Genomic DNA, 12,016 nt, shown 5'->3' on the forward strand with positions numbered 1-12,016 from the left:
TCCGTCTTCTTGGATGCTCTCTGGATGCTGAGGCTCTCTGTGGGTGCACAGGCTTTGGTACCCCTGGCCTTTTGGGCAGGTGTGCATGGCTGCAGCTGGACCCCCTGCAGCTTCCATGCCATCATCTCTCCTCACATCTCGGTCCTAATGCTGCCCCAGTCCACATGCAATCCCAGAAACACTAACGCCTTGCCCAGCTTTGTGCTGAGGGAAAGGCATGGAGGCATGCCCATGCTGAAGGGCATCGCACCCAGCATCACCCCTCCTTTTGCATCAGCAAGGCTGCTTCCCTTCTCAGAACCTCTGCTAGGAAATGAAGGGAGCTCCTTTCCTCCCCACACCACTGTAGGGTCTCCTTCCAGTGGGTTTGGGTTATGTGGAGCGTGATCCTGGGCTGTGCTTTTTGCAGGGCAGGAATCAATTCCTCTGCTGCACAGACTGCCTGTGCTGATGGCATTTGTGCTGGCCGCTGTAGTCTTGGCACTGGGGATTTTCCTGCTCCCCCTGTTCATCAGGTCAGTACACGTCTCTTCTCTCCTGCTCTTTGTTCTGTCCAGGGGCTGCCTGGTATGGACCCTGAAATAAAGCAGGACATGTTGCCATGTGGGCACCCCCCTCTGCTCTCCACCTCCTGCTGATCTTTTGGCTAACTTGCTGTCTTGCAGGCAAAAGTGCAACAGATCAGACACCTCTGAGATCAACAGCAGTATCCCCCTCCAGAAGTGTCGCAGAGGTGCGGTATGAGCAGTCTGAACAGGCTGCTTGGTAGAAAAGTGAGCAGGGTGCTCCCAGGCACTGTGAGACTCCTTGCAGAGCAAAGTGGGGCAGAGCTGGCTGGTATGGGGAATGAGACACCTCACAGAGAGGGAGACATGCATGGGCAAGGATGAAGCTGGGTTTGGTAGGGTTCTGCCCAGTGAAATGCCAGCTCACTCCCATCAGCTCATGCTGACCTCCTGTCCTGATGTTCCCATAGGTGCCAGTAATCTGAGCACACTGATCCTTGTGGAGGAATTGCTGGATGCTCTGAAGAGGCTTCAAAGGGCAGAGATAGAGGCAGAGCAGATGGAGGATGAATCAGCTGACAGGCACGATGCAGGGCGTCTGGGCGAGTACCAGGTCTGTATTAGGTGTTCTTTCCCATCTGGTTGCACCATCCATCCAGCACCAGCCCCTCCTTGGGTGTGTGAGGCACCCAGCCTCACACCCACCAGAACCTGGACTAATGCAGAGCTCCTCTTCCTCCTGTGCAGAAACTGGCTTCCTCCCTCTGCCACTCCTGCAATGCTGGGAAGGAACTATGTAACGAGGGCAAGAACCGCTACAAGAGCATCATTCCGTGTACGCAAAGCTCTCCTGGAGCTCAAAACTCCTCTGTGGCTGATGCAGTGTGGACATTTGCCATTTCGCTAATGGTCTCCTCTCAAAACACACCGCATCTTCTTCTTGTGCCATGTTCCCCGTTATTTTGTTAGCTCTTCTTTCTTTCTAAACTTGTCCCAAGGCTTGGAAAGCTCCTGAGGAAAGATCAAACAGAGCTTTCCTAAAAGATACTTCCTTCCTTAGACAGTCATTTCAGTGCTGCCCCGAAGGGACAGCCCACTGACTCCCACCTCCCTCTCTCCCAGACGATCACTGCCGTGTGGTGCTGCAGCCCTCTGACACAGGGAATGACTACATCAATGCCAGCTACGTGGATGTAGGTAGCGAGGAGGATGGCTCCTCTACTTCTTGCCATATTAAATGTTTAACATGGGTGACTGGAGCTGTTTGAAACTCTCCCCCACAGAGCTACCGGAGCCCGCGCTTCTTCATTGCTGCTCAAGGTGGGTGCTCCCAGCCCTGGGAGCTGCCCAGAGCTGGCACAGGTCCTCAGGAGCTGCCAAACTCTCTGAGTCCCTTTGAAGTCCCTTTGGGATGGGTTGGTTTGCTCTGTGCAGAGAGCAGAGGGGGTTCTCAGGGTCCTTACAAAGCTGCTGAATTATTTTGGGTAAATAGGACTCTAAATGTGGAAACTCAGGTTGGATATTAGGGAAAAATTCTTCTCAGAAACAGTAGATAGGTACTGTAACAGGCTGTCCAGGGAGGTGGGCAGAGTCTGAAGGTGTCCAAGAAACATGTGGATGTGGCACTGAGGGACATGGTTAGTGGGGTGGGGGAGTGGGCTGGGTTGGACTAGGTGATTTTAGAGGCCTTTTCCAACCTTGTGATTCTATAATTCTATGATCATCGTGGGGACATAGGTGGGACAGGCACTCATTTTCAGATGAGTGGGCAGCAGCTCACTTTCAGGCTTGGTGCAGTGACCACTGCCCTGTGCCAGTACCCATCAGTACTGGTGCACTCTAGGCTCATCCACCCTCCCTTTTGCTGGACCCCTTTTCTAAAATGGGCGCCAAGGTAGGGGTGCCCCGTACCCGTGGCCATGTGCTGCCATGCCCAGGCTGTGTCACATCAGCCCTGGGAAGAGGGAAATGTGGGGCTGCACCAAGGAGCCTGGGGGCACCTCCGTGGTTTGGGCTCTGACACAGGGCTCTCCTCTTCCTTCCCAAGGCCCTTTGCCTGGGACAGTGGTGGATTTCTGGCAGATGGTCTGGCAGGAGAAGACTTCAGTCATTGTGATGCTGACAGGCTTGGTGGAGCACAACAAGGTAAGCATCCCAGCCTGTGCTCAGCTCTGGTCTCCCAGTGCCCAGTTCCCTTGCTTTGCTTTGCTCAGCACAACCCTCAGTAAGGTCACGAAGCATCTCCACACCTCCACTTGCAACGCTCCCCTAATGAAATTGTTGGTGCTGCCATTGACAGATCAAGTGCGAGCAGTACTGGCCAGAGCAGCAGCAAGTATATGGGGACTTCACTGTAACACTCAACAACACCAGGACCACCATGGGTATTGTTACACGTGTCTTCTGCCTGCAGAAGGTAAGGCTGTCATGCAGCTGTGATGGGGTTGCAGGGCTCTTCTGGAGTTATGAGCTGAAATTCAGTCTTGCTTGGGGTCAGCCTTGTTGTCACCAAGCACTATTCCAGAGCATCAGCTCTGGGTTTCTATGCAAGGCAAAAAGACAAGCAGTCAGCTCCAGTGATCACCCTGACTGAGTCTGGACTATGTACCTGGGCAGATCCTGCACTCCCAAGGGCCTGGGAGAGGTGATCACAAAGGGTGGAAAAGTAGCTAAAGGATATGAAAGGGCATCTCTCCACATCCAGGCTTTTCAGAGTGATGAGACAGGTACTTGCCATCTGGGTCAACCTGCAGAAGATCCACATGAAAGCACTGTGGTGCCTTGAGGCTCCTGAACTTGAACAGAGAGATTACTCTATATTAATTATAGAGGTATATTAATTATATAGGTATATTAATATCCTGAAGATATTTCTCAGGATGGGTATTTCCACTGAAGGTTGGAGAAACCAAAAGAGTTGCAAGGAGAAGAAAATGAGTACAGCTGCTAATGTTACACATGTTCTTGTCTTGCCTAGAACAAAGTCCACCTAAAAAGTAAGGCTCCAAGAGCAGCTGGTGGTGGGACACGGCAGTTCATTAGTTCAAGCCAAGTGAATACAGGATGGCCTGGTACCAAAGTGGCTACACGCATATCAGTTAGTATCAGCCTTAGGAAATGCCTTATTTGGGAAAGCTATGGTTTTCTGAAGACTATGGAGAGTTTCAACACCGTGATATTTATTTCTTTCCTCTGAGACACAGGCTGCATTCACTGCTTTGAATTCACAGTTCTTATTGTGTGGAGGCAGAGAATAAAGCAAATTATGTGGTATGGTGAATTTGCTCAGAGTCCTCGTGGTGTCCTTTGCTGTCTGATCAGCTACAGTGGAGCAGCCATTGTATTGGTGGTGCTGTGGGAAGGCTGGGTGCTGGTGCATACCTGCCATGCTTTTCCTCTACTTGTTGACAAGTGCTTCACATAACTTCTCAGGCTGGTTCCTGCTCCAGCCACATCTCCCTCCTTGCAGGCAGGATACGCTCTCCCAAGAACAGTGGAGCAGTTTCACTACATGCAGTGGCCAGACCATGAGGTGCCCAGGAACCCTGCCCAGCTGCTGTGCCTAGTGGAAATGGCGAACAAGAGTGGATCAGAATCTCCTGCGGGTCCTGTGCTGGTGCACTGCAGGTACTGGGATGGGAATGCTCATGTGCTGGACCAAGGCTGGTTAGAGCAGTACCAACCCCTCTTCTGTGTCCTTAGTGCAGGGATCGGGCGAACAGGAACCTTCATTGCCCTGGACTTCCTCCTGAAGATGGCAAAGGCTGAGGGAAAGGTGGATGTGTTCCACTGTGTGCAGAAGCTGCGGGAGCAGAGGATATGTATGGTGCAGACCAAGGTGAGGGGAATCACCTGCTGCCCACATGCTGTAGGACTGCTCCCCCTCCCCCCCCACTGTGATGTGCCAAGCCACATCAGCTGTGATCTGTTACATGGTCCCATCACCAGGACTGGAGCTGCCAGGTGATAGAGACTGGAGGGTTTTGTTATCATTGTGCTGTCCAAACCTAGGGACCCTCTGAGACTCTCTGAAGCAGCATCAGCATGTACATGCACCAACAGTCCTGGCACGGAAGGGCAGGTCCTTGCTCTTATAGGCAAGGAGCGCATGTGTCCTTCAGGCTTTCAGGATGTTTGCCACAGGCCTGTCCAACTGCTCGCAGGATGAGTGGTTCACTGGTTTTCTGGACTTCCTTCCTGAGAGCGGGGGTCTGGTTTGAGAGGTAGCAGAGAAAGATGGTCTTGTCTGGGTGGTTGCAGTTGCTGGCTGCTTCTCAGAATAGGGCTGCCTGCCCCAGGGGTGTCTGGCAAGGAGGTGAAGGGTGGAGCTGGCACCATCCTGATGCAGGTTAGTGTGTTGCAGTCTGTGGGAAGTAGTCTGGAGTCCTAGTGCTGCCCATGGAGCTGCTCCAGATGGTACACTAACTCACATCTCCATGCAGGAGCAGTATGCCTTTTTGTATGAGGTACTGCTAGAAGGCTTGCTCTGTGGCTGTACTGGGGTGCCAGTGGAGAGAGTTGCCAGTCACATCAGCTGCCTCCAAGAAGCTGAGATCCAGAGCCAGAACAACGTCTTGGAGAAAGAGTTCAAGGTACCCTCAGGACCTGGTGCAGCAGGTCTGCTGCCTCCTGCTGTGGGTGAGAGGTGGGGGGAGTGTTTCTTTGTGGTTTATCTGGAGATGGAAAGGGAGCTGACAGGAAGGGCTTGCTCAGGTGAATCATCCCTTACAGGCAGTGCAGAAATTTTCTGAGTTGTTCCAGCTCCTGCCGTGCAGAGAAGCGGAGAAACCCAGCAATCAGCCCAAGAACCGCAAGCCAGGGATCCTGCCAGGTACTGCAGGACTGGGCAGCTCATTGCTCCACGATCCAGCTCCTGAGAGCAGCGAAGGGGAGGATGCTGTTGCCAGCACTGCTGATTCCCTCCCCAGCACCATGACAGAAAAATGGGACTAACCATTCTGCCCCTGGGACCAAATGCCAGTTTCTGGTTGGTGTTGCATAGTATCATAGAATCATACAGATTGGAAAAAGTCTTCAAAACCACCAAGCCCAACCATAAACCTGACCTATCAAGGCCGATCACTAAACCATGTCCCTCAGTGCCACATCTTAGCATCTCTTAAACACCTCCAAGGATAGGGACTCTACCACTTTCCTGGGCAGCCTGTTCTAATTCTTTACCACCCTCTCTGTGCGGAAATTCTTCCTAATGTCCCATTTAAATATCTCCTTGTACAAACTGAGACTGTTACTTAACATAGGCAAAGCATTCCCTCCATGTGAACCACACCTCATCCCCACCTCCTTCTGTGCTTCCACAGCTGAACTTAACCTTCTCCATCCTAAGTCTAATCACAGCCTGAATTCTAACCCTAACCCTAACCCTAACCTCAACCTTGACTCTAACCACAACTGTCACCCTAACCCTCACTGTCACTGGGAGGAGCCCAGATCAGGCACCAGATAGTGATCAGGAATGGGGTTCACAGCTGCTTCAGAGCCTTCCCCTTCACTCCCCTCTGTGCAGGCAGAGGATGGCTCAGCCCTTCTCTGCCCTTGCCTCCACAGCGGACTCCTTCCGGCCCATCCTGATGTCCTCGCTGAATGCAGACGGTTCGCCGGGCTACATCAACGCCGTGTTTGCCAATGTAAGGCTGCAGTCAAGCGGGCTTGGGGCTGCAGGGAGCAGCAGAGGCTCCGCGAGCACCCAGAGCAGAGCTGGGCTGAGCCGCCCAGCTTCAGGCACCCCAGGCCGAGTGCTCCATCCTGGTGACTGTACCCAGTGCCTGGGGCCCTGCTGCCAGGAGATGGCCCCCGAGTTCAGCCGCAGCCCTGACAGCGCGCAGCTCAGCGGGCTGCCGCGCGGCTGCTGCCTTTTGCCTGCGCTGAGTTGCTCCGCCACCCGGTGTGCTCTGCCCAGCCCTTGGCCGCATGGAGGTTGCTGGAGTAGCTGTGGTTCTCACAGGCACGGCCGTGTCTGTGCGTTGTGTCACCGTTTCCTCCTCCCGACTTCTCTGTTTTGCAGACATACAGCAAGGAGGACAGGCTGATCATCACCCAGCTGCCCTTCTCCAGCACACTGGTGGATTTCTGGGCTCTGGTCTGGGATTACACCTGCACCTCGGTGGTTGTGCTGAACCAGCTCCAGGAGCTGGACAAGGTCAGCTGCCTGCTCTTCTCCTGACAGCCTATTTTCTGCCTTTGCCGTATGAATCTCTTCACTGGGGCCCTGCTTGCTATGGGGTCCAGCTGCAAGCTTGTAGTTCCACTTTGCATTGCAGAGTCCTATGGCATTGCAGTGGTGGGGGGAACCCACAGGAACAAGGGTGGCCCTTGGATTTACTTCCCCTGACCCAGTAGGGGGGCTGTTTTTCTGTTTGCTGTCCTGCAGGTCAGCCCCAAGCACAGAGCGGGCAGAGTACCCATATGCATGCTGTAGTTGAGGGGTTGGGCCAAGTGTACCCGTGTGAGGCATTGAATTGCTGTGTGCCACCATGCATTTATCTCCCTTCAGACATATGTGGAGATCTGGCCCACCCAGGGCAAAGCCATCCATGGCCATTTTCACATCCAGTGGATCTCTGAGGAGGCTGGAGCTGGTTTCACAGTCCGGACACTTGCACTCACCAATAGGCAGCAGGTGGGTTTTTGGCATAGCAATGACAAAGTCCTTTGAGAACAGCCTTTGACAGAGCTGAGAGCCACTGCAGGCTTTGGTTTAGGGCCAAAGTCACAGGTGGAAGTGTCAGAGGGAAGGCCTGCAAAAGGAGCAGATTGGTTCCTTGAATGACACTGGTCAGAGCAGGGCCTTCCCCATGGGAGCTTTGTCCCAAGAGGGTGAATCTGTATACAGTGGTACAAGGCAAAGCACAGATACGTGTGCACACCTTTCCAACCTGGAGAACATCAGCCATGAATAGTCTGTGCATCTCAACGGTTGTTTATGGATGGGGATAGCTATTCTAAACTTCTGGACCATATCCATACTCTCTGGCCTTCCTCTCCATGAAGCCAGTGGGTTACTTGTCTGCCCAATCCAACTTCTTTCTTCCTTGCTAGCCCAAGAAATCTGCAATGAAAGTCCATTTCTGGCAGCTGGAGGACTGGCCCATGCAGCACCGTCTTCCCCCACATCCCACCACCATCATCAGCCTGCTAGGGAAGGTGGAGACACACCAGCGGCAGAGCCAGGATGGACACATCCTCATCACTTGCTGGTAAGCAGTATGTCTTTCAGAGGAGCAGCTGTGGCACAGAGATGACTCACTCTGAGTTACATCAGTGAACTCAGGTACCAGCTCCAGTCTCAGCTCATGGTGGACATGTTGAACTTAGATTGGCCACTGCAGTGAAGGAGAATAAGAAATCCTTTTACAAATATATCAATGGCAAGAGAAAAACCAAGGATAATCTCTATCCTTTAATTGATGTGGCGGGGAATGTGACCACAGATGACAAGGAGAATGCTGAGGTCCTCAACGCCTTCTTTACATCTGCCTTTAATAGTCAGACCAGCTATCTTCAGGGCACTTTGTGCCCTGATCTGGATATCTGGGCTGACACACAGAATGTCTCCCCGGAGATTGAGGTGGAGGCCGTTAGGGAGCTCCTCCTCTATCTGGACAGTCACAAGTCCATGGGACCAGATGGGCTTCATCCTAGGGTGCTGAGGGAGTTGGCGGGGGTGATTGCTAAGCCGCTCTCGGCTATCTACCAGCGCTCCTGGTTGACTGGAGAGGTTCCAGAGGATTGAAGGCTTGCTGATGTGACTCCCATCTACAAGAAGGGCTGTAAGGAGGATCCGGGGAACTACAGGCCTGTCAGCCTGACATCAGTGCCAGTTGGTTGATGCTCGGCTGAACATGAGCAGACAGTGTGCCCAGGTGGCCAAGAGGGCCAACGGCATCCTGGCCTGCATTAGAAATAGTGTGGCCAGCAGGAGCAGGGAGGTGATCATCCCCCTCTACTCAGCACTGGTGAGGCCGCACCTCGAGTGCTGTGTTCAGTTTTTGGGCTCCTCACTACAAGAAAGACATTGAGGCCCTGGAACGTGTCCAGAGAAGGGCAACGAAACTGGTGAGGGGTCTGGAGCACAAGTCTTACGAGGAGCGGCTGAGGGAGCTGGGATTGTTCAGTCTGGAGAAGAGGAGGCTCAGGGGAGACCTCATTGCACTGTACAACTTCCTGAAGGGAGGTTATGGTGCAAAAGGGTCTGGCCTCTTCTCCCAGGCAAATAGTAGGACCCGAGGAAATGGCCAGAAGTTATACCAGAGGAGGTTTAGGTTGTACATTAGGAGAAACTTTTTCTCTCAAAGGGTGGTCAGGCACTGGAATGGCTGCCCAGGGAGGTGGTGGAGTCGCCGCCCCTGGCAGTGTTCAAGAGGCGCCTGGATGAGGAGCTATGAGAGATGGTTTAGTAGCTTGTGGCACTGATAGGAATGGGAGGGTGGTTGGACTGGATGATCTTGCAGGTTGTTTCCAACCTTATGATTCTGTGATTCTGTGATTCTATGTTCAGCTGTGTTCAGAGGAAAAGGCTTCCCTGTGGAGGCTGGCTTGGTGCAGGACCATCCCAAGAGCCCCAGCTCTGTGTGGCTGGTGGGACACCTCTGGGGATCAGCACCACTAAATCACGCTGCCCTCCACAGGGATGGTGCCAGCCGGAGTGGGATCTTCTGTGCTGCCAGCTTCCTGTGTGAGCAGATCCAAAGTGAGGGGCTGGTTGATGTATCTCAGGCTGTGAGGATGCTGAAGAGGCGGCGGAGGCAGCTGATTAAAGATGTGGTAGGTGTTGATTTCACACTCATCTGGGAACTGGAGCAATAGTGGAGCACTGGTGAAGAACTGATGGGTGCCCAGGTGCCTGCCCTGCACCCACCTCACCACCAGCTCCAGGTCCTTGAGGCCATCATGCGACTCCTGTCTGGGAGTGAATATCAGATACTGTGCCATGGGCGCTGGCACTCCTCCCAAGCCCAGACAGCCACAGCATCGGGATAGCCTAACTCTCAGCCAGATGGGGATGTACCTACCCCTGGCTTTCTCTTGGAGATTGTGGCAACCATGCTGGCCTTCCTCAGAAGGTATTCTGGTAGCAGGTACTTATCTGAATCCTTCTGTCTACAGGAGCAGTATGGGCTGTGCTATAAACTAGCCCTCAGTTACTTGAATTCATTTGAAACCTACGGCAATTTCAAGTAAGAGACGTGGTCACAGCCCACCTCTGACCAGGACTTCAACCTTCTTGTGGAAGCAATGGAAACCAGAGGAGATGTGCACAGCCTCAGGATCACAAAATCATTAAAATTGGAAAGACCACTGAAATCACCTAGTCCAACCATGCTTTACTCCTCCCATAAGCCACCCTAAGGGCCATCTGCAGCTAGACAACAACAGGCTGGACCATCTCCAAATTGTAGACAGAATTTCAAACATGAACATGGCTCTTTGCCCAGAGTTTTGGCAGGACTTTACTTGGCACCACAACATGAGTACGCTAAGCAGAGGATAGGCACCAGGCCTTGATGTGTACAGGCCAAGGATGCAAAGAACTAACTTTCCCACCCAGTCTCCCCTTCAGACATCCTCAGTGAAAGTGGGGTAGCTGCACTAATGCCCCAGTTGTGCTCCATCAGGAGCACCAAACTACCATGAGATCTCCTGCAGGGCTGGAGCACAGGCCATCTGTCCTGCTTTGGGGGAAGCAGCAAGCTTGTGCCCAAGAAGAGCCAGGGAAGGGATAATCCACAGCCCCACAGTGATGACCTATTCCTTCCCACACCACTCAGTCCATTCCTGCTGCTGCATCTTCCCGATGCTGGTCCTCCAGGTGCCACAGCCCTGACAGTGCCAGAGAGGCTCCCTTACAAACCTGCCTGCCCCACCGTGGAAATCCAAATTGAATGTCCATACTTTGAACGTTGCCCAGGAGAGGCTGCTGCACCACACTGTAGAATGTCTGTCTGGACTCACCCCATAGCTCTATCTGTGTATCACCAATAAAGGCTCTGTGATGGCTTCAGTGGTGGTGGTGAGCTCTGATCTCCACTTTTCTTCCAGGTTTGATCTGACATGGGGGCTACAAAGAAACAGCTCACAGCTCAGCTCTACCCACAGTGTTTGCACAGAACACAGTTCCACCCAAGATGTGTGCGGGCATCATCTCAGCAAGACACAGTTCTGTCAACACCCCACAGGGAGCAAAGCTCCCTATGGGCAATGAGGGGATGAGGCAGGAGCTGTAGCATGGCAAGCAGCCTCCTCCAAACTTCATTTATTGGTTTTCAGGACAGGGCAGACAGGTTGGCAAGGGCAATGCAGTCACATCAAGCTCAAGCAGAGCACTGGGTTTGAGTGGATTTCAGCATAGGGGGGAGATTGAGTGAGGAACCCAGGACATGGCAGAAGCACAAAGCATCCTTCAGCCCGAACCCCTCTGGGAATTTCTGTGTACAATGCTCACAGTCAAGAAAACAAAGGCAAAGTCTAAAAAATGAAACTGCAGAAAATTCCATTGAAAAATTACAGAACTTACAAGGGTAAATAAAAGCTGAGAATAAAAAGTTTATGACCCTCCTTCCTGCTTTCCACCTGCTCTGCTGAAATGGATAGGACACTTAGTCTGGTGATGGTCACAGGAGAGCCAGTGTTGATTCAGGTGCAACCACATCTTCTCTGTATCACTGCTGTTACTCTCACAAGAACTACAGGCGGGAGCTGGGAGAGCAGCTTTCCAGCCTGGCTGGGGCACAAGGGGATATGTCCAAGAAGAGGATGAGCATATGATTCTCCCAAAGGTCAGGATCTCCTGGCTCCAATTTTTCTCTATCTTTTTAATTACTCTCCTTAGCTTTGATGGACACAGCCTTCCTTCTCCTGCAAAGGCAAAGGGCAGTCCTGAGCGAAGGGCTGCTTGTGAGAGAAGGTTGTTCTGCTGAACCACTTTCCCCATCCTACTCACCTGGACTGCACAAACCACATGATGCCTGCAAACAGGAGGATCAGCACCAAAAGCACAACCACTCCAATCACAATCCCTGGCCATGGGTATGGTGGCTGACCTGAAACTAACAAACAGCCAGGGGTGAGTGCCACAGCCTGCGCCACGTCTGCACAGACACTGACCATGGAAGTAGATGTCTGCAAGTGTGCAGAGGTGACTGCAGGATCGGGATATCTGTGGGATCAAGGATCATATATGAGATATGAGATGCTGGGTGCAATGCCCTTCAGCATGGGCATGCCTCCATGCCTTTCCCTCAGCACAAAGCTGGGCAAGGCGTTAGTGTTTCTGGGATTGCATGTGGACTGGGGCAGCATTAGGACCGAGATGTGAGGAGAGATGATGGCATGGAAGCTGCAGGGGGTCCAGCTGCAGCCATGCACACCTGCCCAAAAGGCCAGGGGTACCAAAGCCTGTGCACCCACAGAGAGCCTCAGCATCCAGAGAGCATCCAAGAAGATGGAGGTAGGAACCGGTTATAGCAGGTAAATACTCCCAGTATCTGGGA

The 12,016-nt window shown here is 52.7% G+C and overlaps 1 protein-coding gene across 1 annotated transcript; it reads left to right on the forward strand.

Moving 5' to 3' along the window:
- Nucleotides 1–395: 395 nt before the first annotated feature.
- Nucleotides 396–10,523, forward strand: LOC122191050 (receptor-type tyrosine-protein phosphatase kappa-like). The gene is made up of 18 exons (XM_042891240.1): nucleotides 396–515; nucleotides 666–733; nucleotides 977–1,119; nucleotides 1,254–1,341; nucleotides 1,629–1,699; nucleotides 1,790–1,826; nucleotides 2,554–2,651; nucleotides 2,806–2,922; nucleotides 3,976–4,133; nucleotides 4,209–4,344; nucleotides 4,949–5,098; nucleotides 5,238–5,337; nucleotides 6,075–6,154; nucleotides 6,532–6,666; nucleotides 7,021–7,146; nucleotides 7,566–7,723; nucleotides 9,155–9,290; nucleotides 9,633–10,523. The coding sequence occupies exons 1-18, from the start codon at nucleotides 451–453 to the stop codon at nucleotides 9,705–9,707; spliced, it is 1,941 nt and encodes a 646-aa protein (XP_042747174.1). The 5' UTR covers nucleotides 396–450; the 3' UTR covers nucleotides 9,708–10,523.
- Nucleotides 10,524–12,016: the final 1,493 nt, after the last annotated feature.

This window comes from Lagopus leucura, unplaced genomic scaffold (genome assembly GCF_019238085.1).
Source record: "Lagopus leucura isolate 7727_CA_CO unplaced genomic scaffold, USGS_WTPT01 27-61_obj-0_obj, whole genome shotgun sequence".
NCBI lineage: Eukaryota > Metazoa > Chordata > Aves > Galliformes > Phasianidae > Lagopus > Lagopus leucura.